The sequence below is a fragment of the Phytophthora parasitica genome, assembly GCF_000247585.1.
Source record: "Phytophthora parasitica INRA-310 unplaced genomic scaffold supercont2.15, whole genome shotgun sequence".
In the NCBI taxonomy this organism is placed as follows: Eukaryota; Oomycota; class Peronosporomycetes; order Peronosporales; family Peronosporaceae; genus Phytophthora; species Phytophthora nicotianae.
Window position 1 is genome coordinate 101676 of NW_008649001.1, and position 23282 is coordinate 124957.

Here is a 23282-nt window from a genome sequence, read left to right on the forward strand (position 1 = left end):
TACACAGTACGTAGATAGATTTACTGCTGCTACAGTATAAGTGGGAGTAAATACAATATCACAGTACCATGTTTTGGTGCTCAACGTTGCAGGACATGTAGATCAATCTCACAATAGTATTACTTGACGGAAAATGCATTAACGGATTTCATTGAATAGAAGCTCAGCACATATTAGTACCACCTAGGTGTTTTGGTGCCCGATCAAAGAAAATAGAAATCTTTCGCACACTATATGCCCGGTCTTATATATTCAAATTACTACAGGTATATGTGTATATTCGCTCGAGGCAAGGCTGCGGCAGGACGTCTGTCCAATTGGGTCGTCGCAATTGTCGCCAGGGTGGTAATTGTGTCCATTCGTTCGTTCAAGTTATCGATGAGCTGCAATCTATATGGGAAGAAATCTGTAGGTAATGATTGAATGGATCGACGATGAGGGTGATTCTAGTGTTATTTTTTGTTTTGATCTGAGAAAAAAATCTTAATTTGATCCAGAAATGATGTATTAGAGATCTTTAGTTCTAGGAACAGCGCGACATTTGGATCTGCGGCGATCTGGATAAAATCTAAAGTAGATTACCGATGGATTTTCCAATACTTAGTTCCATTGAAATAACGAAGGACCGCGTCGTTCAACTTGAATATATGTTTGAACCAAAGCAGAAAAAAATGGTCATTAAAGGGAAAGACCCTTTTTCTGTACTATGTTCCAAAACCTCGAGTTATTCCAGGAATTAAAGTTCTCTATTGGACGAAAAAAAAAACGAGCACAAAGAAGTTATTCAGAACAAAACATACAATGGTTTTTTTATTGATATCTTTCCAACCTCTGCTAGCAATTGTGAATGACTGTATGCTCTCCATCACTGAAAGAATGTGGATGTAGCTAACTCGCTGAACAACCTTTTCCAGATATCACAAAAATACAGTAAGAAAAAAATGGTATTCCCAACGTAGGTCGCAGACGATCTAGTTGCTGCTACAGTATACCTGGGGGTAAATACAATATTACAATACCTAGTTTATCGACGGAGCTCATCGCCGATGCTATTATCATGTTCGTGGCTAAAGTGTCGAGAAAAGTAATAAGTTCCGTGTCTAATTCATATTTTTTGTATCTTAGATTTCTAAATTCCTGCCGCGAGGGCGTTTTGTCAAGATATCCGTTTGAAATAGAAGTCACCAGCACCTCGCATCAGTTTATTGTCTGCTCAAGCATGGTCTGCACCGAATCTGCCACGCTCACCCTGCACCCATGAAGTGATATTTATCTATCTTGGCTACATCGAATCCATTGACTCATCATTTTTCAGTACTCCACAACATTTCGAATGCTATCCATTATTAATTACGTTGATCACAAAGTAGCAATGTGTGTCCGCAATCGCATCATTCATTTTGTCATAATAGTTGCTGGTCGCAGCCAGCAACTATTGTGACAAAATCCTTTCTTAGGCAACTTAGGTAGCTTTATTAAGGATATGAAAACAAAGCCGATATTAATAAAATGAGGAGAGCCGAGTTTGCGCAGGAATTACTTCTCTTGTAAGCATATGAGCTTTAGACAGGAAGTGCCAAGGTAGCTTGTAGAATTAAATTAAACAGTTTATTTGGGCTAGATGTTTTTCAGAGTCACACCTCCAGTCATTTAAGTGCTTGAGATCTCCACCATCGGTCCCTCCGTCCCTGACGTGCAGCCTCAGGTCTCCACCTACATATCTATCAGCAAAAATCCTTTGTCAGGCAAAATATACACGAAGGGACTCTTACGGCAGTGACCATCGCTGATAAAGGCCAGGGGTGTAGCGGGAAATGTACATGTGAAAGCCGATCTTGTGTCCTTTTATGTTAGACCGCTCTTGAGACGGTTCCGTTTTATTTGAGACGGTTCACATTATTTTCTCTGTTCGACCGGCTAATTGCAGCGACAGTGGAGGCATGTGGCTTCGATTCATAGCTGTAAAATCCGGCTCACATTGATCGCATCCCCGAGACGCGAGACTAGGACTAATTTCCAGCAGAATTATTAAACGGTAGTCCTGTACATAAGGCCATGGCACATCAAACTTCATGAGTATATTTATCTGCTGGTAGTACTGAAGCTCTAAAATACTGGTGGTGTTTGATCACAATGGTACACTGAGCCCATATTGCACCAAGACCCCATCTCAGGATCGCGGGACGGTTCGTACAGACCCCAAAGGCACACGCCGACGGCGGTGTTGGTTGAAATGGCTGTAGGCGCTCGTTTCCGCTGTGACAGGCGCTATTCGAGATCAGGTTTGATGGTACTCCAGTACAATAGCTGCATACTTGGCTTTGAGAAGGTCGCTTGACTGGAGCAGCGACCATTGCTGCGTTTCAGCTCATAACTACTTTTGCTACGTCGGTCTCATGTGGCACTCCACTTTCCTCCTCATCCTCTTCACGTGCTTCTCGGCTGCACAGAGCGCTTCAGACTTCGAGAGTGGCAGCTCCAGCGATCTGGCCTCTTCAAGTGGTGCCACTGGTGATGTCTACAATGTCTGCCCCGTTGTCGTCGACTTTACTGAAGAGCAAGATGATCTCTCGGATGACGAACTGAAGGCCAACGCCGCTGACGCCGCCATGTCAGCTTATCTCCTTAGCCATCCCAACAACACTTTGTGGGACTACTTCAAAATCGAGCACAGGCAGAAGAAGGCGATGAGTCAGCGACTTCCGCTTGCAGAGCGAATCAAAAATGCTCTCAAGGGAGTTGTTGACTTTACGGCGAACACCGTCATCGACCTGGCTCAGGACATTGCCAGTGCGGTGAAATGGATCATTAACACTCTACGCGATCCTCTTGTCGGCATCAAGCAAGTCACTGACTTTTTCAAGACATTTGGCAAGAATATCAAGTCGCTTTGGAAATTGTTCAAGGAAGATCCCAAGGACACGTCTAAGAACATGGCGGGTGGTTTACTGTTACACATTACGCATCATCCGGCTGAGTTTACTGCCGAGACGGTATTGACGGTTAGTGCTGGTTTTGCGGTGATCGGAGGTCTCCTGGCTGGTGTTGAGGCTGTCTTCGGAGGGATGAGTAACATGATCTCGAACGTCCTCATGTCTGTTCTGATGTTCATCCATGCAATTGACGATCCGCTCTACATCGTCACGCCACTCATTAACTCTGTCGTTGAGACTGCTGGTGCCATTGGTACTGGCACTAACTCGAGCAACTCAAGCGTTACTCTCACAATTGATCCGATTAAGCCATTGAAGGCGTGCAAGATCCCCAATGCGTACCGTCCGGTGTTCTCCTCGCGCGACTTGTGCTTAAGCTCCCCTGCCAAGGTTCGTGAACTGATCTTTGGAAGTGCCAAACGCACGTTCAAGATGACCACCCCAGAGAGAATTGCTGCCTACAACCACTTCCACGACTTCGTGTGTTGCTTCCTGCAAAACCAAGAGTTTGAGGTGAATGCACCGAAAATGGATCCAACCAAGTTCGAAAATGAACTCGTCCCGACGCCTGTGAAAATGCGCAACTGCTCCTTGCTACTTGCTAATTACAGCGATGACACGGTGTGGGAAGCCCCCGCTAGTCTGGATGACTCTACTAGCCTTGATGATGTTGACGATACGAGCAGCGACGAAACCAACTAGACACAGCCTCTATTATCATACTAACTGCTTTTACCCAACACTAATTCAGATAGTTTGAACAAACTTTTTGAAATCATGGCGTTGTCGTCTAAGTTGCATTCACCTTAAATAGCTTAACTTATAGTGATATCTTGCAACAAAGCAAAGTAAAACAATTCCATTTTGAGAATGATAGCTTCATGCTGGAGTAGACCGCTTTTGTTTTCGACCTTGGTTGCGACGTCAATTTACACAATTAATATCACTACTTTTCATGGTAGACTTACCATCAGTTGCCAACAATACAATCTGAATAAAATCTGAATCACGACGGATTCTAGTAGGTCTCGGAACACTACGAAGGAAGCTGGCGCTTCCAGACAAACCAAAGCTCTGTTATTGGTCCTAGGCTAGATGTGTAAGTGATCTCAGCGGCCGCTCAGTCGGCCTTGGTGGTTTTGTAACATATGTCCTATTATTACTATCCTTGCCAGCTTGGCGATGTCTATCAGTCGACATCACCCGGTGAATGGGCTAGGCTTGATTTGTTAGCCACCACTACACAGACAATGGATGCTTCAGTAGTAATACTAGTGGTTTGATCCAGTCATGAAAAGTACTACTAGCACTGAATGTAGTACACTTCGTATTGGGTGCTTCAGTAGTATAATAGCATGTAGTACTACATCACAAAAAAGTAGTAGAAGATTTAGTACCAATACTATTGGTCATTGTTTACCCTTCGAGCTATTTGCAAGAAAAGAAACGAGAATGACACCAGCCAAAGCTAACTGTGAAAATACTGGTATTGTCGCTGCAAGAAACGGCTTATATATGTAGTTTATTCTCTGCGGAGGGTAATCTTGGCAACCACAGAGTCGTAATCGCTCTCCACCTCGGAGCTTTCGGTAGTAGAAGACTTCCAGGCCGTGGCTGCGCTGTAGTTGCCCATAAGCTGAGAGCAGTTTTGCATCTTCACGGGAGTGGCGACGAGATCAGGTTCAAAAGCCGTCGCGTCCATCTTCGGGGCGTTCACCTCGAACTCCTGATCTTCCAGGTAGCAGCACACGAAGTCGTGGAAGCGGTGGTATGCAGCAATACGTTCTTCTTGGGTCATCTTGGCGGCGCGCTTGTACGTTCCAAAGATCAGCTGCCGCACTTGTTTAGGGGAGCTCAAGCACAAGTCTCGGGTAGAGAAAACCGGACGGAACTCTTCCGGAATCTGGCACGTCTCCAAAGGCTCAATCGCATCAATCGTAAGCACTGTACTATCCGCGGTGTTGTTAGCGGTAAGCTTTCCAGCCGTGTCGACAATGGAAGTGACGAGAGGAGTGACGATGTAGATCGGGTCATCGATGGCATGAATGAACATGAGCACGGATAGCAGGACGTTGGAGATGACGTTGCTCATCGTACCGAAGATAGCTTCCACACCGTGCATGAGACCACCGATCACAGCGAATCCAGTACCAATCATAAGAACAGTCTCAGCAGTGAACTCGGACGGGTGGTGCGTGATGTGGAGTAGCAAGCCACCTGCCATGTTCTCGGCCGTCTCCTTGGGGTCCTCCTTCATGAGTCCCCATAGAGACTTGATGTTCTTACCAAACTCCTTGAAGAAGTTGGTGACCTGCTTGGCGCCGACAAGGGGGTCCCGGATAGTGTTGATGATCCACTCGATAGCATCCGCGAGAGTCTGTGCGAGGTGGATAGCAGTGTCAAGCGTGTAGTCAACGAAACCCGTGATGGCGTTCTTGACCCGTTCCTTCAACGGCAGACTCTTTCTCATTGCCTTCTTCTGCTTCCTCTCAATCTTGAAGTAGTCCCACAGAGTGTTGTTGGGGTGGCTCAGCAGATAAGCAGACATGACTGCGTCAGCGGCGTTAGCCTTGAGTTCATCGTCGGACAGATTGTCTTGTTCCTCGGTGAACTCGATGACAACGGGGCAAATGTTGTAGACATCATCGACACTACCACTGGAAGACGTAACGATGAGAGAAGTACTCGAGTTTGAGGGGCTCTGGGCCACACAGACGCAGGAGAAGAGCACGAGGAGGAGAGTTGAGTGCCACATGAGGCCGAGAAGGTAAAATAATTAGTGAGCCGGATTGAAAGGCTTGAACATGCAATGGCTCTTCGTTGCTGGTGGTGGACCACCAAAACCGTTGGAATCGACTGCCTCTCTACATCCTCATGTTGGAGTCCACCCCCTTGTGGATCAACACCACTGACGATACACAAAGAAGTTGGTCCGGTCCAACAATGGCTACAGAATTTCGCGCGTTTCAAATCTAACAGGCAGATCTGGTCTTGCAAATGGCGTCTGTCATGGCGGAAATCGGCGGACCACCCCTTCACCACATTAGGTAGGACCACCACGTGTGAAGCTTTCAGTTTGTGTGTCTTGTACATCCAGAGTATCAAAAATACCAATAAATAGGTTTGTAAGACGTGTTCATTGATAAACTGGCTGGCTTGTTCTGTCTAGAAGATCGTCGACAATGACTATTCTACAGCTTTAACCCGGTAGGAGCACAATACCGTATACAGGTTTTCATGTGCATGTATTGAAGTTCACTTGTGAAGTTTGAAGTTTTGGATCAGATTCGACACGCGCTGTGCACACGTACGCAAAAACCGGCTACGAAATGGCTGTGGTATGCCGATCCTTTTGTTGATCATAGGCGTTCTCATTGGGCCGAGGCAGCTCGCGGCTGTGACGTTTTTGGCTGAAACTGAGACTGAGTCAGCGGGTGGTTTTTTTGCTCTTGGAGGTGCGCATTATGAAAGTTATTTGAAAAAAAATAGTATAGGTGTCCTTTACTCCTTTATCTTTACGACATGGAACAGAGAATGTCTAGATGTACACTATCCATAAGTTTATAGAAGTAGAAAATAATATTTGTACTTGTGCAGTAGTTAATTCTAAGGGTAAGCTTCATATCAGCTACTACAAAGAAAAGAAAACTAACATTAGAAGGGTATTGTACTTGCTCCGATCACCAGTAAACCACTGTATCTGACATGTCAACAAAACTTCTGAGCGGTTGATGAAGAATACAGTGACACTGTCCAAAAAGAGGATTTCTCGTTTCAACAAAGGCGTAAAAGTGCTGTAAGAACGATAGCAATCACTGTCACTAGAATGCGCATGTTTACATACTGCCGGATACATATCAAAGTCCGTTCGAACGAAATAATGCTTTCCACATTTCAAATGGCACATCTTGTTGTTCGCACTCGGGCGGCATCGATTTGCATACTGTATCTTAGTTCCATCTTATTGATAACGGCGAGATTTCTACAGCAGCATGATGTTCTATTCCGCTGGAACCAGCAACGCCGAAGCACCATCCTTTTGATCTACGTGTACGTATATTGTAGAAATTCCACTGCAGTATCGGGAGGTTAGATGGAAATGGCTAAAAGCTCGTGACCAAGATTATTTCAGAGTCAGATTCGGTGTCGATCAGATAGAGGCGGTAGCTTTTGCTGGCACACAACTTGTGCGACACAAGCCTCCGACAGTGTAGGCGACATTCACGTCCGTCACGTTTTTGTTGGTGCTACTGCTCGATAGCGAAATTACATGTACAGTATCATACACCCGCCGTGTTAGCGAATTCCTGGCCAATGACGCTCAGAAAATGAGGAAGTTCGCTCAAGGCAACATGCCTTCCACCAATAAGGGTAGCTTGTGCTAAAAATATTGGGATACTAGCCGGAGTTCAACCATAGTTTGCCTTTTGAAAAGTATCAGATATTCGATGTCTTTCAATTTTTAAATGTTTAGTCGGCCTCATCTTAACAGCAACACTTTGCGGAATCGCCCGAGAAAGGTACGGTTATCGGTCACACAGCAAACTCAGTTGTGCCCAACCGTTCGACCTCCGCGTCGTGTCCAGCAATTCCTTCCTACTACATCCTCCGACGACTGTATGTCGTTGATCTCGGGCAAGCACCATCCCTAATGCGCCATTATCAAAATCACCTCCAACCGCCTAAAACCTTCGCTGACCAATGGTTGAAACAGGTCACAACGTCTCGGTGGCCTTTGCGCTCAACATCGCCGCTGGAGCTGCCACGATCCTAGGTGGCATGGTCGTATTCAGCAAGCGTCTCGTATACTTGGCCAACCCATTAAGTTTGGCTGTCGCTCTGAGTATTTCGTCCGGTGTGATGATGTTCATCTCGCTGGTGGAGATCTTCGGTGAATCGGTGCACCTATTGACCGAAGGAATTAAGACCGAAGACATGACTGAGGAGACGGCAACTGGTCATGGTTGGCTCGCTGCAACGGCATGCTTCGCAGTCGGTATCTTGCTCATCTACTTCATCGATATCATCGTACACAAGATTTCGCCTGAACACGAGATGACAGAGATCGAAAACCTGCAAGATGTTCGCGAATCCATGCGTGATTTTGAAAGCATCAAACAATCTAACAAGTTTTCGACTCCGAACTTAGAGGCCGGCCCGTCGACCTGTGCTGAGCCTACTACCCAGTACTTTAAGATGGACGAGAACGCCAAGCGTGCCTTGCAGCGCATGGGTGTGCTCAGTGCTCTTGCTATTGGTATCCACAACCTGCCGGAAGGTATCGCCACCTATGTCGGTGCTATCCAAAACTCCTCCGTCGGATTCTCACTTGCTGTGGGTATCGGTCTTCACAACATTCCCGAAGGCATCGCCGTCGCTGCCCCCATCTACTTCGCCACTGGTTCTCGCTGGCGTGGCATCATGTGGTGCGCCATTTCTGCGGCGGCTGAGCCGATTGGTGGAGTCATCGCGTGGTTGGCGATTGGTGATGGTATGGACCCTGTCTCGGAAGGTATCCTGTTCGGAATCGTGTGCGGTATCATGGTGTGTATCTGCGTCAAGGAGCTCATTCCTACGTCATACAAGTTTGCGAAGGACAAGACGCACATCGTTGCCGTGGGCATGTTTGCTGGTATGTTCATCATGGTTTCGAGTCTTACGCTCTTCGGCTACGCCGGCGTGTAAAAGAACAACAAAGTGCCAGTAAAATTGGCCTAATATGCAAGTCCTTGCTTGCCTAATCGTAATAGCCTGCGTTAACGAACCTGAAATCTGTTGCATCAATATTTTTTTCTTCGCAAGTACTACGTATTTATAGTATTACAGTTTGGTATGTGGCTACTACAGTAGTAGTAATCGAGGGAACAAATACTCTGGTTGTACAATGAAAATTGCAGTGCTATTACTAAACGCGGATCGTTCAAAGAAGTCGAGATTCATTCTACGAGCACGTTATGCCGTATGGAATCTTCCTGCGCCATATCTCTTTTTCCTCACAGAAGCGGGGTCTTCTCGTTAACGATCTTAACTTCTATAGGAGCATCCAGCTGAGGCAACCCCGACGATCTGATGGAGCTGGCAGTTGCAGACTCCGCAGCCTGCTTCGAACGACGGCTTTTTACACGACGACGAGCACGATCCGCTAGCAGACGAAGACGCTTTTTTACAAAGGCCGATCCAGTTCCCTTCACGACCTTGCGGTAACGAGCCTGCCAGTAGTCCACAATGTCATGCACATACACGTCGCTCTCATCCTCAATTTCTTCCTGGATGAGCTCCTCGATCACGTCTTCAATGGTCACAATGCCGTCAAATACGACACTTTCAGGAATTTCCTCTTCGGAACGCCAACACCTGAATACCACGTCGACATCTTTTGTAACCAGAGCGATATGAGAGCGGCCCTTTTGGAATTCGTTCAGAATCGCGTAGCACGACTCCTTCGGGTTGACCAAAATCGGTTTACGCAGGATCAAATCTCTAATCGGACGACGATCATCCGGATCCAGCACGATAAGCTTCTTCACAAGCAGCAAACCCACAATATTGGACTTGTGCTTCTCATACACGGGGATACGGCTGTGCCCAGACGCCAGAACGCTCGCCAACATGTCCGGAGATAGCTCCGTGTCTAGCTCCAGCATGTAAACGTCTTCCATGGGAATCATAACCTCGGTTACGGTCTTGGCAGCGAGATCCAAAGCGCCGTGGATAATCGTAACCTCATCCACATGCAGACGTGTGCCTTGCGCCGAGTCCTCGTACAGCGAGTGTGGAGTCAGCAATGGCTGCTTGTCACTGATCGCAGACATGGTGGTGACCGTGTGCGAGTGTGTGGCGGTCTCTTCAACCATGTGCGATTGGCGCAAATGATCGACAAACGTTCGACGAGCCGCATCATTTTCGCGTTGCAAGGTCACCAACGCCTTGATCTCCTTGCGTTTGTATTGCGCTGGGTCGTGGTCATCTCCGAGCCACATGTCGAGCACCCGGCTGATCGGATAGGCAATGGGGCACGTGATGGCCATCAAGATCCTCACAAAGGGGCACAACATGGCAGCGATCCGTAGCTGATTGGGACCAGTAAACACTGCCGAAGGGATGATCTCACCGAAGAGCAGTACACACGTCACGGACAGCAAGATAGACACAGCTTCGGGCACTAGCTTGTTGAGGAAGATGGGGAGAGCTTCGTTTGCACTGGCGTTCACGATCAACAGCGTCACCAGTAGTAAGTGGTGCTTGGTCAATACAGGCAGCACCTGCTTGGCGTACTTCTTCTCTTCCTCCGAGCCCTCCATCTCAAGAATGCGCATGTTGAGCATGTCCAGCGACAAGAGGCCCATGGTCAGGCCTGCCATCATGCCAGCGGCGCAGATCAGCAGCAGCGACATGGCCAGATACAGGTAGAAGGACGCGGGGTCGCACCATGGCGTGAAGAACTCGCACTCGTGAGTGGCGCCTAAGGCGATCGTCGGGGCGGTGGACAGCGGGCCAATTGCCATAAAAAGAAGCGAGTGGCTAATGATTGGGAAGAATGGTTATGAACGGGAGGGAGGGAGGCCTAGGGACTCCCTAAGGGAGAGGACAGCACTGCCGGTAGAGCAGCTCTGTGGCCGTTTCACGAATACGTCGGAATACCGTGAAAATGTGATTGGTATGCTATTTCTGCAGCTGTTTGGTGTGTGTTTGACTTGGCGGGAGTATGCTGTGCCACACTAATTAGTGTCACAAAAGCAAATGGTGATGGGTAAAAATTTAACCCACACCGGACATGATATGGGCTCACTTGACTTCAAAATCACGGTTGCCTACATGTACGTCATCCTAGAATTGCCACAGCCTCCTTCTTGTTCTTAACAGCGCGAGACTTGGATTTGGTACCTTCGTCTGCTGATGTTGCGGCGGTGACGTCCATCGAAATGTCCGCTGTATGAAAACAAGTGAAGTGAGTGAAAAGAACCCAAATTGCAACCATGTAACATACCTGTGTCAAGGGCAGTGGTGGGAGCCTCGGGCATGGTTACTGCGAGTGCGTCCGCTTCAAGTTTCTCGATCTCAGCGAGCTCACTGAGCACGGCGTCTTCGTCCTCGACGGTCAAACTGCCACCAATGATCCTGCTGATTTCCTATTGCGAGTTTACCCACATTGTCGTGCAACATAAACAACGCGTGAGATCCCGTGCAAAAGTATCTTCGCATTTGACAGCAGCACTGGAAATCACAAGACGTACATTTGCTGTAGCCTGCGCTTCTTCCGTCTCCAGCATCAGCTCCTCGACAGACTCAACCGTCATCTCCTACAACAATATCGATCAGATTTAGGTACACTCTCGAAACAACCACTGACTTTAGCCGAAATGCAGCAAGAACGCACCTTGTGGATGGCGTTTAGGATGGAGTTACCGGCCTTTAGTCCCTCAAATACTTGCAGCTGCTGAGTCTCCCACTCCACTGTGTCCAGCATACCCAACACCTGAATCAAATGCTCATCGGCCTGGTGCATCTGCTGCTCCTTGTACTTCTTCAATTTCAACGCCAGCTTTGCGCGATCCTGTACGCATACACCAATACACAGTCCACTGTCGGATATCACACCGACAGTCCGTAAATCAGCATGCATTCGTACCCTCTTGCCGACCTGCAGAAGTCTTTTGGCGCTGTCATGTAGTTGGTTGGCCTCGATGTCCAGGCGTGCTTGGTACTTCTTGCGCCTATCACGGGCATTCTTGAGATCGAGGATCGCCTTATCCTTGGAAGTGATCTGCGCGCGGACACCTCTGGCTCCAGCGCCGCCGTCAGCACTAGCGGTCGAGGACGCGTGCTGCTTGTTCTTGGAGTTGGAGCTACCCATGCTGCCTGCTACGTGTGAGAAGAAATAGAAATGCGATGTCTGATTGGTAGAAAAATCGTTTTATTGGGTTATGATTGGATGAAAAGGAGTTCAGATTATCGCTTGACTTGGGCCAACTTGATGATGTGCGTCAGCATTACAGACGGCTGGTCTTCTTGGACTTCGACCCCATAGCTTGAGCCACCTTGGAGTGGGTTGGACGGCCGAGCAGGTTCGTGATGAAGTCTCCTGCTTCTATCACCTTTTGAAGATCCACTCCCGTCTGGATGCCGAGACCATGCACCATGTACAGCACATCTTCGGTCGCCACGTTTCCAGAAGCTCCGCTGGCGTACGGACAGCCTCCCAGTCCAGCAACAGAGCTGTCAACAACAGCGATGCCCTCCTGCAAAGAATATTATTGCGTGAGCTCAGCGCGTTGAAAGAAGGAAATATAGGGTATAAACGTACTTGCAGGGCGATCAAGATGTTGGACAATGCTTGCCCGTATGTGTCGTGGAAGTGCACAGCGAGACGATCAACTGGAACAACCTGCTTCGTGGCCTGCAGCATCGCCAGTGTGGATGCTAGCAATGATCGTAGCGATCACAGTTAGCTTCAACATGCCATGGTTTCAAATAGTAGAGTAGATGTCTTACCTGGGTTCCCAACACCGATTGTATCGCCCAACGACACTTCGTAGCAGCCCATTTCGAGCATCTTCAGAGCAACGGCAGCAACAGTAGAAGGCTCCACGGGACCTTGGTACGGACACCCCAGCACGCACGACACATACCTGCATACAGAGTCCACAATTACTCAATCGATGTTCAACCTACTTATTCGACGAGTCCACTTACCCACGAACACGGATCCCGAGAGTATTCGCCTTCTCACACACCGGACGGAAGCGCTCCAAGCTTTCTTCAATCGAGCAATTAATGTTCTTCTGACTGAACGCCTCAGACGCGGCGCCGAAGATGGCCACCTCCTTCGCCCCGGCCGCTACAGCACTGTCAAAACCCTGCAGAACATCACGAAACCGTCAATACAGCAAACCTACAGCACAGAAGTATAAAACAACAGCGTACCTTGATATTCGGCGTGAGAACCGGGTACGACACGCCCTCCTTCCTCGAAATTCCCTTCAACACGTACGCATTGTCGGCCATCTGCAGACATTCACTCTTGTCACTACTTCCCAGTACCAACGAACCAGCCAAGCCTCTCACCTGCGGGATCCACTTGGGAGACACGAAGGACGTCGCCTCGATCGCGGACAGACCCGTCTCGGACAGCAAATTGATGAACTTGACCTTGTCGTCTGTCGAAACATTGGTCTTCTCGTTCTGCAGTCCGTCACGTGGTCCCACCTCCACGATCTTCACGAAGCTCGGGTACCCCGAAGCACTCGCAGTAGCAGGCGTGGCCGATCCCATCGCTCTCGTCGAGAGCCTCTTGCTCACCGCCGCCAGCACACGCCGCCCACGAGGCCTCGGCACCTTCATGTCGTCGGTCTGGCGTCCAAACTGTGAATGAGGACGTCAAACCCCAACTTCAACCTAAGGTTGGAGCCCAAAATACTTCATCCAATCAACCCAATTGGCATAAAATTGGGGTTCGTACTTATTCGCGACTTATTTTGGGTTCAAGCGTTGGCGCCAGTCATTCGGCCAGAGGCATAGCGAGACCAAGTCACTTCAACTCCAGTATCAAAACGGCCGACGGTTGGCTCTGGGTTGACTCGACAATCACTCTTGATCGACATGGCCAGCGCGCTCGCGAGTCAGCTGCAGCGGCTTCGCGAGGCTGGCGCCGGCAGCAAGCGCCGTACCGACACATTCCTGTACGACCAGCGTGAGGCGGCGCGTCTGGACGACGAGACGGTGTACAATTTGGCGTGGAATGGGCTGCTGGAGCTCAAGCAGCTCGATGCGCGCTTCGAGGAGCTGGACGCGGACGCACAGGTAGCCAAACTCTTCAGTCGCCAGCGTATCCACTTCCACCGCGCGCAGAGCTCCAAACAGGACGAGACGGAGCTCAACGCCGCGCTTGACAAGGTGCTGGACGCGCTCAGTGCGTACTTTCTACTAGGCGCAGCGCATAAAGTACTCGAATTCCTTGTGCGTCGCTACGAAGTGCATCGCTATAATGTGGACGCTGTTATGGGCATGATCGTTGCCTACCATGAGTCCTCGTGGTTCGTTCGCATGGTGCGCATTCTTCACATCCACAACACCCGCTGGGAGTTCATGCTAGGAGTCAAGACCCAGGGCACACCGCTGCTGCGTGCTGCGCTCGTACAACGTGCCATTGACGAGTCCTCCGTCATCGAATTTATCTTCAAGGCGGCGACTAGAATCGGAGCTAGCAATCCCAAGCTTACGTCGCTCTACACACTCGTAGTGCTGCAGATTCTTGAACAGGGCAAAGTGAGCGAGCAGATGCTGCGCTGGTTGATCCCGCAGCTGCTAACAGCGCTGAAAACCACGAGTTTCCCGGAACTACAGTCGTCAGCGTACATGATCGTGACTAAATTGGCGTCCAAGGCTACGTTGACGGGCAAAGTGGTGGACGCTCTGGTGAAGAATCTCGTCAAATATGCACAGGCCGGCGCACAGCTGAACGCTCTGCTGTGTGTGATCTTTTTAGCCCAGACGCAGCCGTCGTTCCGCTTGTCCAGCAGTGCCGGCAAACACCTTGTGCAGATGGAAAACGCTGCGGATTTCCTGCGTGACGCCACTTCCAACTACGAATCAGCCAAGTTTGTGCAGCTTCTCACGGTCTTTTTGACGCAGCATATGAAATCCACAGACGATGACTACTTTCGTCTATTGACGACGTTGGTTGAGAGCGTTTCGGTGGTCGACGGATTCACGGATGAGCTGGTTGAAACGATGGTGGAACAGGCTAAGGAGGAGAGTTTTGCGATGGACAACGAACGTGTACAGGCGATTTCACAGGGTCTCGTTGCGCTGAGCAAGAAGAATGCAACGAAAGTGGATGCGGTTGTTAGCTCCATGCTGTCGAAGCAAACGAAGAAGTCGAAGGGCGACAAGAAACTGAACAAATTCCTTACCAAGACGTTCGAGAACGTTGCCAACTCGGCACATTTTGTGCCTTCCAACACGGACGCGAACACGTCTCTTGCCCTCGCGCTGGACCACCCGACTGAGCATATCCGATACCAGGCGTTGGTTTCGCTGGCAAAGATGAACGACGCGAATGCTACGGATAAGGACCAGGTGCTTACGAGCGGAGACATACTTATCCGTCGGCTGCTGGACGACAGCAAACGCATAGCGAGCTTCATGGTTTCCAGTTCTCTCGGTGATCTTATGCTCAGCTTGAGCTCCAAGAAGAAAGTGCTTGCTGCGATTGTACAGGCAGTCCGTAAGTGGACGTCGCGCTCTGACGCTTCTGTGGTTGAGACCATTGCTGATTTCGCGCTTAAGAACTTCCGCAAGGTGGCGGCGTCGTCGGATACTGATGAGAATTTGCTGACGTTGTTTGTTTCTCTCGTGGACAAGAAGAAGACTGTCGTTTCGGTGAATACTGTGTGGTCTTGGATCTCTTTGCTTGACCATCCTTTCGGTGCAAGCGCTGGTAAAGTGTCGGTGAACACAGTCGCTGAGATGGTTGAAAATTTCGCCCATGCTCTTGCAACCGACGTCCCAGGTCTCCTGCCGTTCTGCTTGCGCTGGTCTCAGAAGTCGGACTTCAACGACACTCCGCTTACGGGCTTCTTAGTGGAGGTTCTTTCTGCTGCTCGGATTCAACTGGCGTCGAAGAAGTCGAAGTCAAAAAAGGCAAAGGAACAACAGCTATCGTTGGATCAATCCTTCCGGTTTATTCTCAAGAAGGAATTCGTTTCGTTGTGCGAGGACGATGTGTCTGAGGACCAAGTCACACGCGCAGTGCACGTTGCGTCCAAACTGGCCGAGGTCGCGTACGACGTTTTCGCTGTTTCTCGTGATGAGTTCGATGGATGCGTCGCTACGTTGCTGCAGTCTCCGACCCCCGTATTTATTCGCATTCAAGAGTGTCTGTTGGAGTTGTTCCACGCAGACCTGGAGACGCAGCTGTTGCCGACGATGGCTCGCATTGTCACGAAGCCCGCTCCTGCTAGTGACGTTCTGAAGGTCCTGACGAAGACGCGCTCGTTGGATATTATCTCTGCGGTGCTTGAAGGCTTCTCGTACACCGAATCCGATGAGGAACTGCAGCAGCTTGTCCACGTGGTTCCGGTTGTTATTGTATCACTCTCGGACCTTAGCAAGGTTGTACGTCAATCTGCTGTCGCTTGCTTGGACCGATGGGTTGTATCGAGTGGTGACGCTGTGCGCTCGTCAAAGTCCGCGGACCTGAAGACACTCCAGAAGGCTTCGACTTTCTTCCTTAAGGCCAAGCAGGATATGCTGATGGATGCCAACTCGGTGGTGGCGCTTTGTGGCACGTATAGCGCTCAGGGAGGTAGCTCGGCTTTCCACCAACTGCTGATGGACTTTGTATCTTCTGCGAGTAGCGATGAAATGTGCATTGCAGTGAAACTTCTCGAGTTGCTGGCACCTGTCAAGGAAATGTCGTTCTGGCTGCAATCTGTGGACTTTTTCCAACAGGCTCTCGCTGGCTGCTCGGCGTCCGGTGTGGATGACGCTACTGTCAAGTTGCTGATGGGCTTCCTTGCACATTACTTGGACGCGGACGTTGCTGTTACAACGACGAAGCAAGGGAAGCGTGCTGTTTCTAAGGAATTCCTGGACGTCTTGATTGCTGTATTGCGTTTTGAAAAGGAGGCTGCTTCACACTTGCAGAAGCTGCAGCTCTTCGTTGCGGCTAACCTTTCGGCTGAGTTTTACAACGCTCTGGATGATGTATCTCGTCACGTTCTCGTGGACAAGCTTCTTCGCTTACTGATGGTAGCGGAGGAAGCTCTGGCTTCAAAGCTGATCCCGTGTCTGAACACGTTGCCTATCAGCTACAACATCTTCGTGCGGTTGCTGGAGGAGCAACTTGGTTCCAAGGTGGAGTTCTCTGAACTGAGCTGCATTCTTGAAGTGCTAGCTATTAAGGTCGACAGCGCTTCGAGCTGTGAGGAAACCGACGCTGATATCAGCAAGCTGCTTACGACTCTGTGCGACGTGCTGGCTTTGTTCTGCGACCCGAAGCATGAAAGTGTTGTGTCCGAGTACATCTTACAGGTGCTTTTCAGCTGCCTGCGTCGTGTGTGTGAAGTCAGCTCCGCGTCCTCGAAGCAAGCAAACGAACGTTCGGTTAAGGGTACGAAGCACACGGTGACGGTGAAGCCTGAACTTCTGGTTCAGCACACGCTGACGTGTCTAGGCCGTACTTCATCTCCTCAGACGCGCAATGAGGCCCTGCTTTTCATTAGTTCTCTGGTGAACTTGCACCCGGCTAGTGTGCTGACGTCGCTGGACAAGATCCTGAGCTTTGTGAGTGCTGGTTCGATTCATCACGAGGACGAGTATTCTTTCCATGTTCTGGAGACGATCATCAAGGCGGTGGTTCCACACATTGTTGCGACCAAGAAGCAGAATTCGGACGCGTTGATCACACCTCAGCGGTTTATTGGGCTCTTCGTGGACGCGTTCAACCAAATCCCCAAGAGCAAGCGTGAGGCTCTGTTCGAAGTCGTGGTAGGATCACTTGGAAGTGATCTTCTGCCGTACTGTGTTGTGGCGCTGCTGCAACAAGCTGCGATCGAGGAGGATATGGACGTACAGCGCGAACGCATCCAGTTCGCTCACAGCCTGTGCTTTACCTTTGATTGTGCCGAGCAAGTGTCGTCGCTGGTGATGGTTCTGCGTATGGCGCGTGACTTGCTTCCCCACGTGGTAGAAGAGGCCGATACCGACACGGACGAAATGGACGAAGACGAAGACGATGTGGAATACGAGCGCTTCGTGCTGGATGAGCGATTGGTAAAGTCGAACGCGCTTTCTCGTCAGCTGAACTCGATTCTTGTCAAGTTTATTGCTGCTCACCTACGTGCTCGTGAGTTACATCACAAGATCTTGAGCTATGAGAGCGAACGGGATGAGATGGACGATGAAGAGGGCGATGACTTGCAGCAGAACTACCTGATGCTGGCTCAACTGGACTTGCTGTACTTCCGTCGCGTTGCCCGGGAACAGTCTCTGCATGACGACGAAAGCGGCTTCTGGTCGTTGCTTGCTTCGGATTCCATGGAGATCCTAGGCGCTCTGCAGCAGCTTCTGTCTACGCCTGGATTCGTCGCTGTTATCAGCGAACTACTGCACCACGACAACAGTCTGGTGCGCAAGAAGGCGATGCAGCTTTTCAACGAACGTCTGCAAGACGAGCGCGATTCTCTCTCCTCTGGCGAAGCTTTGCTGTTCATTGACATGCTGGACGAGCTCGATGCTATTCTTCAGAACCCTGAAGGCTCAGAAAACAGTGTGAACATTCAGACTGCACTGCTCAGTGTCGACATCTTGGCCCGCAACTTCGCAACGAACCACACCAAGCGGTTCCAGCAGATCCTCCCGACTATCGTCAAGTACGTGGACCAAGACGTGGTGAACTCGTCTCCCATGACGCTGCACTTGTTCGGCTGTGCGTTCGTGTGTCTGTCTTCGATCTGTCGTGCCGTTGGCCCCGTCGTGTTCCCTCTTCTACCCAAGTTTTTCCCAAAACTACTGAGCGGATTTGAGTACTGTTCGTCGACCAATGGTGTTAGTGGCACCAAGGCGGTGTTGCAGTGTCTGCTGGCGGCGTTGGAGGTGTTCACGGACAAGATTCCACAGTTCCTGGGACCGTATCTGCCTGCTGTCATTCGTGCTCTGTTGACTCCATCCCTGCTCTCTTCTGCACCTGGTAACGCTGAAGTGCTGATGTCCGTGGACTGCTGCTTCTTGAATCTGTGCAACCACGTCGAACTGCGTCAGCTGCTCCCCACTTTGTTCGGAGCGTACGAGCACGTGTTGACGCTCAAGAGCGACACGAGTGTGACGCGGTTGTTCTCGGTTGTGGGAACTGTCGTGAATGATCTTGAATCGTCGGCTATTCGCAAGCATCTGCCTTCGTTTGCTCGCTTCTTCGTTACGGCTTTGGACGCTCGTCGTGTGCATGCGTCCAAGTTGCAAGACCTGGAGGAAGTGGAGGAAGAAGTGCTGGAATGCCTCGTGCAGTTTATCTTGAAACTGAGCGAGAAGCAGCTTAAGCCGCTGTTTTTGAAACTGGCGGAGTGGGCGCAGACGCGTGTTGGATCTTCTGGAAAGAGTGGCGACATCTCGCGTCGGATTTCGTTCTCCAAGTTGATTGTTAAGCTTTCGGAGCGTCTGCGTGGCATCTTCGTGCCGTACTACGCCCACGTTCTGGAGTTCCTGACATCTGCACTTCGTGAGAGTCGCAAGGTGCTGATGCAGAAGCCGCCGCGGTCTTCGGAAGACAGCGACAGCGACGACGACGACTTCTTTGCTAACGAGGACGAACCGCCTGCCAAGAAGGCGAAACTGGGTGTTTCGTCTACAGTTGATGTAAAGATCGAGCGCGAGAGGAATACCCAGCTGTTGACCACCGTGGTGCGCGCTCTGGACGGCTGCTTCGTGCACGATAACGACGGATTTATGGAGAAGGACCGGTTCGACGTTGTGCTGACACCGCTGGTGGACGTGCTGGACGTGCTGCAGTACGATGCGTCGATGCGCGAGTTCGTGTTGGAGACTGTGGCGCCGTGTCTGGCGAACTTGGCGTGGGCTGCTAAGAGTGACTTGCTGTGGAAGCCGCTACACTACTCGGTGCTGATGAAGTCGCGTGGAGACAACGCGTTGGTGCGTCTCGCGGCGCTGGTGACAGTGGAGAAGTGCTATCAGGTGATTGGAGACGAGTTCCTGGCCATGCTGCCTGAGAGTATCCCGTTCCTGGCTGAGCTCATGGAGGACACGAACGATGAGGTGGAGAAGACGTGCCACCGTGTGATCAAGCAGATCGAGGACATCTCGGGCGAGTCCTTGGACCAGTACCTCACGACCTAGACTACGTCAAGTGCTAGGTAATAGATAGAATAGCCACACACTATGTAGACCTCGCCTCGCACCTCGTACGCTCTTCTCCGAGGTCTGCCCGCCACAGCGAGGACGTTTTTGCATTTTCATAAGTCGTAATAAGATGTAGATGATACACTTCAGTGTACTAGCGCATGATTGTCGATCTACATGAAATAACACTCCTACTAATGAAAGGATTTCAAGACCATGATCGAACCATCACTTGGTGCGGTCGAGTTTTTGCTGCCCGCCCAGCATTGCTGGCTCAGCAATCATTGCTGCAATGCTATTTGATGGTACATTTCGTATTGTTTGTGTCAGGAACGACACTCACTATGGTGGTCGTAGCAAATTTGGTCACCACAGCTGTACGTGAGATGCAAGACTTTCCAATGCCGTGCATGTATAATTCATGTATGTACTGTATCACTTTACATGTATTGGCGTAAGCAAAGCTACCGGCTCAGATTACGACATATCGTCATTAGACGATGTGTTGACCGCTTTTTCCAATCATACCGGAATTTTGTTGGCGAATACATGTACATAAATGTCGAGAAGAGAAGAAAGGAAGTCTATTCAACTACTAGTATGTTAGTTAATGTACATACATGAACGTCAGTAAGGAAAGCATGTACTGTCGGGACAACAAATTGTTGCCAACAATCGTGCTTACTGTCGAGATTCTTGGACCAAGAGGTTGATGGAGCAACTGTTCCCATCCGAGAAGAGCTCAAGGAGAGCAAAACGTGCGAAAATGACCACAGTACCGTGTTGATTTCCACCTTCTTCGTTTCTCGAAAGCCAGTTGGCGAAAGCCCCTAGAACACCGTGCTAAGCTCTTCGTGTCAACGTAGCTGATCACTTTTCAATCACCGCGTTGGTACTCAAGCTCAAGGACTCTCTGTGTTTTGCTAATGAAAGTCAGCGTACTTGTCGGTATCGTCGTTGCTTGCATCGTCACGACTCAAGCCCAGGAGCTTCAGGCGGAGGAATCTGCATCTTTGGACGAAATACAGAGGGAAGAGCAGCAGCAGCAGCAACAACAACTAGTATCGTTATCAGCATCGACTTCTGAAGATGCCAGTGGCTCTGTATCCGGCCAAATCGACCTGTTCGACTCTACCTCGGCCTCCGCGAGTGCAAGCACCAGCGGTTCGTGGGATGATGCTATCGTCGGCGATTCCGCTTCAACTTCGGCGTCGGATGCGTCTGCGACCACCGAGGAGAGCGGTAGCTCGTCGGAAGCACCAAGTGTATCTTCATCGGCGTCAGATACTTCCTCTGTGTCTTCAGATAGTGGCGATATCACCCAGGAAAGCTTGATCGACTCCTCGGAATCGCTGGAAGCAAGTGCTGCTACTAGCACCAACGTGTCCTCAGACGGTAGCGACTTCGAGTCCAATGCGGCCTCAGCGGAGAGCGGCAGTGCATCGGAAGCCTCTGCTGCATCGTCGACTACTTCGTCATCTACAACTTCATCTTCCGATGATGGTAGTGGCTCTACGGCATCGGGTAGCGGCAACATAAACCAGAGCGACCTGTTTAACTCTACGTCCGGATCGCAGGATTCCACCGCAGCAACGAAAACCCCTGAACCTTCTATCTCCGTCGAGGATTCCGTTCAGCTAAGCGAAAGCTTCGGTGGCCCACACGGAACGGAGTTTTCGGACGAAGCGGTAGCAACTTCAGGGCAAACCGTTGTGTCCATTACGATCCGAGCAGGTAAGCGCATCGATGGCGTCGCGTTGGAGATTACAGCGCCTGTGGCGACAATATTCAACCACGGTGGAGGTGGCGGTGACCCGAAGACTCTCACACTTGGTCCAGGTGAATACATTACGTCGATGGAGGCTCATTGGGGAAAGCGAAATGGTCACACTCGCATCTTCTACTTGCGCTTTGGTACGAACGCGGGTAACTTCCTTGAAGGGGGATCCAAGACCGACAGTAAAGCCACGGTGACTGCCCCAGAGGGTTTCCAGCTTGGAGGATTCTTCGGTCGAGACGGTGACGAGATCGATCTGCTGGGTGCGATTTGGACGAGCATTGCAGTGGTCACACCAGCACCCGGAGCACCGACACCAGCGCCGACACCGTGGGTAGAAAAGAAGATTGGTCACGATGAAGTGGTGCCTTTTAAGCAACCGGAGCCTGTCACGATCGCTGAAAAAGCTGCCATCAAGTTTAAACCGCAGCTTCACATCACCAATGGTTGTCACGCGTACCCTGCAGTGAACGTAGGGGGTCAGACTAGTGGGGGTCTCAAGACGACTGGTGCCCCTAGCGCCGGTTGCAAGGGATCTGGATGGGGGTCTCAGGTTTACGGCCGCTCAACTTGGCACAATGGAGTCTGGGCTATCATGTACAGTTGGTATTTTCCGAAGGACTCTCCATCCACTGGTCTGGGTCACCGTCACGACTGGGAACACGTGATCGTGTGGATTGACAATCCCGAGATCGCCGAGCCGAAGATCCTAGCAGTCACCCCGTCAGCACACAGTGGGTATTCTGCTCAAGTCCCTCCTGATGCCAATAAGGTTGATGGCAACAGCGTCAAGGTCAAGTACTTGAGCAAATGGCCGATCAACCACGCTCTGGAAAGCACGGGCGAGGCTGGTGACTACCAGGATCTCATTATGTGGGAGCAGTTGACCGACGCAGCTCGGTTGGCATTGCAAAACACTGGCTTTGGCAAAGCAAATGTGCCGATGAAGGACGGGAACTTTGTCAGCAAGCTCGACAAGGCCTGGCCGTTTAAAAACTAAGCGGATACATGGAAGTGCATCGTAGTGTGATTCGCACACTTCTAGGGGCCTCGTTTTTTTTTAAAGCACTCTAAATGTAGGAAAAAATGGCTTTCCAACAAAACAAAAGAACCGTACGAAAACGCAACTGATAACTTATCTAAATTATCAATTATCAGTTGCGTTTTGCATTTTTGTAAAAAAAAATTAACGACGCTTTCAATAAAACGGTGCAATCCAAGTATAAGTTGTTGCACCAAGTAATGCATCCTTCCGCCAAACCCTGAATGCTGAGTTAAAGGACTATGGAACTGGGAAAAGCATAACTCTCTGGATATTTATATCCAGAGTCCAGAGTCTTAGGGGTGATCCTGTCAAATAACATTTTTATGGATATATCTGCAATTATTTGAAACCTAAGAGCGAATATATATATGCAAAAATGACGCAGAAACTAATAAACTGTTTTTTTGTATGCCCCAAAGGGTGAATGTTGACCCAGTCGGCATAGAACAACATTCACGCAACCTTGTACGAATGTGATCCAGTCACATTCAAGCTACCTTATGGCTTCAACTTAAGAAATGAAGCCACTTGAACGACGGAGCAGTTAGTAAATACAACCAGACAAATGTCATGCGTCCAGCTTCAGATATACATGCATCTCGATGCAGCACATGTACTCAATACGAAATTAACACTGGGATACGTTTGAAACTGATTTAGAGACGGCAAACAT

The 23282-nt window shown here is 49.9% G+C and overlaps 8 protein-coding genes across 9 annotated transcripts; 4 read left to right on the plus strand and 4 right to left on the minus strand.

Moving 5' to 3' along the window:
- Nucleotides 1-1931: 1931 nt before the first annotated feature.
- Nucleotides 1932-3809, plus strand: PPTG_08010 (hypothetical protein). Its single transcript, XM_008902909.1, has one exon. The coding sequence runs from the start codon at nt 2397-2399 to the stop codon at nt 3633-3635; it is 1239 nt and encodes a 412-aa protein (XP_008901157.1). The 5' UTR covers nt 1932-2396; the 3' UTR covers nt 3636-3809.
- A 646-nt stretch (nt 3810-4455) lies between these two features.
- Nucleotides 4456-5688, minus strand: PPTG_08011 (hypothetical protein; the record flags this gene model as incomplete). The annotated part of the gene is made up of 1 exon (XM_008902910.1): nt 4456-5688. The coding sequence occupies one exon, from the start codon at nt 5686-5688 to the stop codon at nt 4456-4458; it is 1233 nt and encodes a 410-aa protein (XP_008901158.1).
- A 1946-nt stretch (nt 5689-7634) lies between these two features.
- On the plus strand, nt 7635-8716 carry PPTG_08012 (hypothetical protein; the record flags this gene model as incomplete). Its single annotated transcript, XM_008902911.1, has 1 exon — nt 7635-8716. One exon carries the CDS (start codon nt 7635-7637, stop codon nt 8616-8618), a length of 984 nt encoding a protein of 327 aa, XP_008901159.1. The 3' UTR covers nt 8619-8716.
- A 210-nt stretch (nt 8717-8926) lies between these two features.
- On the minus strand, nt 8927-10438 carry PPTG_08013 (hypothetical protein; the record flags this gene model as incomplete). The annotated part of the gene is made up of 1 exon (XM_008902912.1): nt 8927-10438. One exon carries the CDS (start codon nt 10436-10438, stop codon nt 8927-8929), a length of 1512 nt encoding a protein of 503 aa, XP_008901160.1.
- A 317-nt stretch (nt 10439-10755) lies between these two features.
- PPTG_08014 (hypothetical protein) lies at nt 10756-11787 on the minus strand (the record flags this gene model as incomplete). Its single annotated transcript, XM_008902913.1, has 5 exons — nt 10756-10862; nt 10921-11062; nt 11168-11233; nt 11311-11487; nt 11563-11787. 5 exons carry the CDS (start codon nt 11785-11787, stop codon nt 10756-10758), a joined length of 717 nt encoding a protein of 238 aa, XP_008901161.1.
- Nucleotides 11788-11825: 38 nt separating this feature from the next.
- On the minus strand, nt 11826-13310 carry PPTG_08015. Of its 2 annotated transcripts, XM_008902915.1 has the most exons (6): nt 12999-13310; nt 12858-12938; nt 12627-12790; nt 12426-12562; nt 12238-12353; nt 11826-12172 (listed from the first exon to the last, which is right to left on the minus strand). In XM_008902915.1, exons 1-6 carry the CDS (start codon nt 13272-13274, stop codon nt 11924-11926), a joined length of 1023 nt encoding a protein of 340 aa, XP_008901163.1. In that variant the 5' UTR covers nt 13275-13310; the 3' UTR covers nt 11826-11923. The 2 variants fall into 2 exon arrangements, with proteins under 2 accessions (XP_008901163.1, XP_008901162.1); XM_008902914.1 differs by having other exon boundaries at nt 11831-12172; nt 12858-13291.
- PPTG_08016 (hypothetical protein) lies at nt 12954-20002 on the plus strand. The gene has a single exon (XM_008902916.1). The coding sequence runs from the start codon at nt 13533-13535 to the stop codon at nt 19782-19784; it is 6252 nt and encodes a 2083-aa protein (XP_008901164.1). The 5' UTR covers nt 12954-13532; the 3' UTR covers nt 19785-20002.
- A 610-nt stretch (nt 20003-20612) lies between these two features.
- Nucleotides 20613-22689, plus strand: PPTG_08017 (hypothetical protein). The gene has a single exon (XM_008902917.1). It carries the CDS (start codon nt 20714-20716, stop codon nt 22562-22564), a length of 1851 nt encoding a protein of 616 aa, XP_008901165.1. The 5' UTR covers nt 20613-20713; the 3' UTR covers nt 22565-22689.
- Nucleotides 22690-23282: the final 593 nt, after the last annotated feature.

Excerpts from the sequence above, each read along its gene's own strand:
- PPTG_08016 (XM_008902916.1), top strand. The coding sequence starts at position 13,533 with ATGGCCAGCGCGCTCGCGAGTCAGCTGCAGCGGCTTCGCGAGGCTGGC.
- PPTG_08015 (XM_008902914.1), bottom strand. The coding sequence starts at position 13,274 with ATGAAGGTGCCGAGGCCTCGTGGGCGGCGTGTGCTGGCGGCGGTGAGC. Across the intron at positions 12,791-12,857 it reads TTCTCACGCCGAATATCAAG|GGTTTTGACAGTGCTGTAGC; the intron begins GTACGCTGTTGT and ends GATGTTCTGCAG. Across the intron at positions 12,173-12,237 it reads ACATCTTGATCGCCCTGCAA|GAGGGCATCGCTGTTGTTGA; the intron begins GTACGTTTATAC and ends TATTCTTTGCAG.
- PPTG_08010 (XM_008902909.1), top strand. The coding sequence starts at position 2,397 with ATGTGGCACTCCACTTTCCTCCTCATCCTCTTCACGTGCTTCTCGGCT.
- PPTG_08017 (XM_008902917.1), top strand. The coding sequence starts at position 20,714 with ATGAAAGTCAGCGTACTTGTCGGTATCGTCGTTGCTTGCATCGTCACG.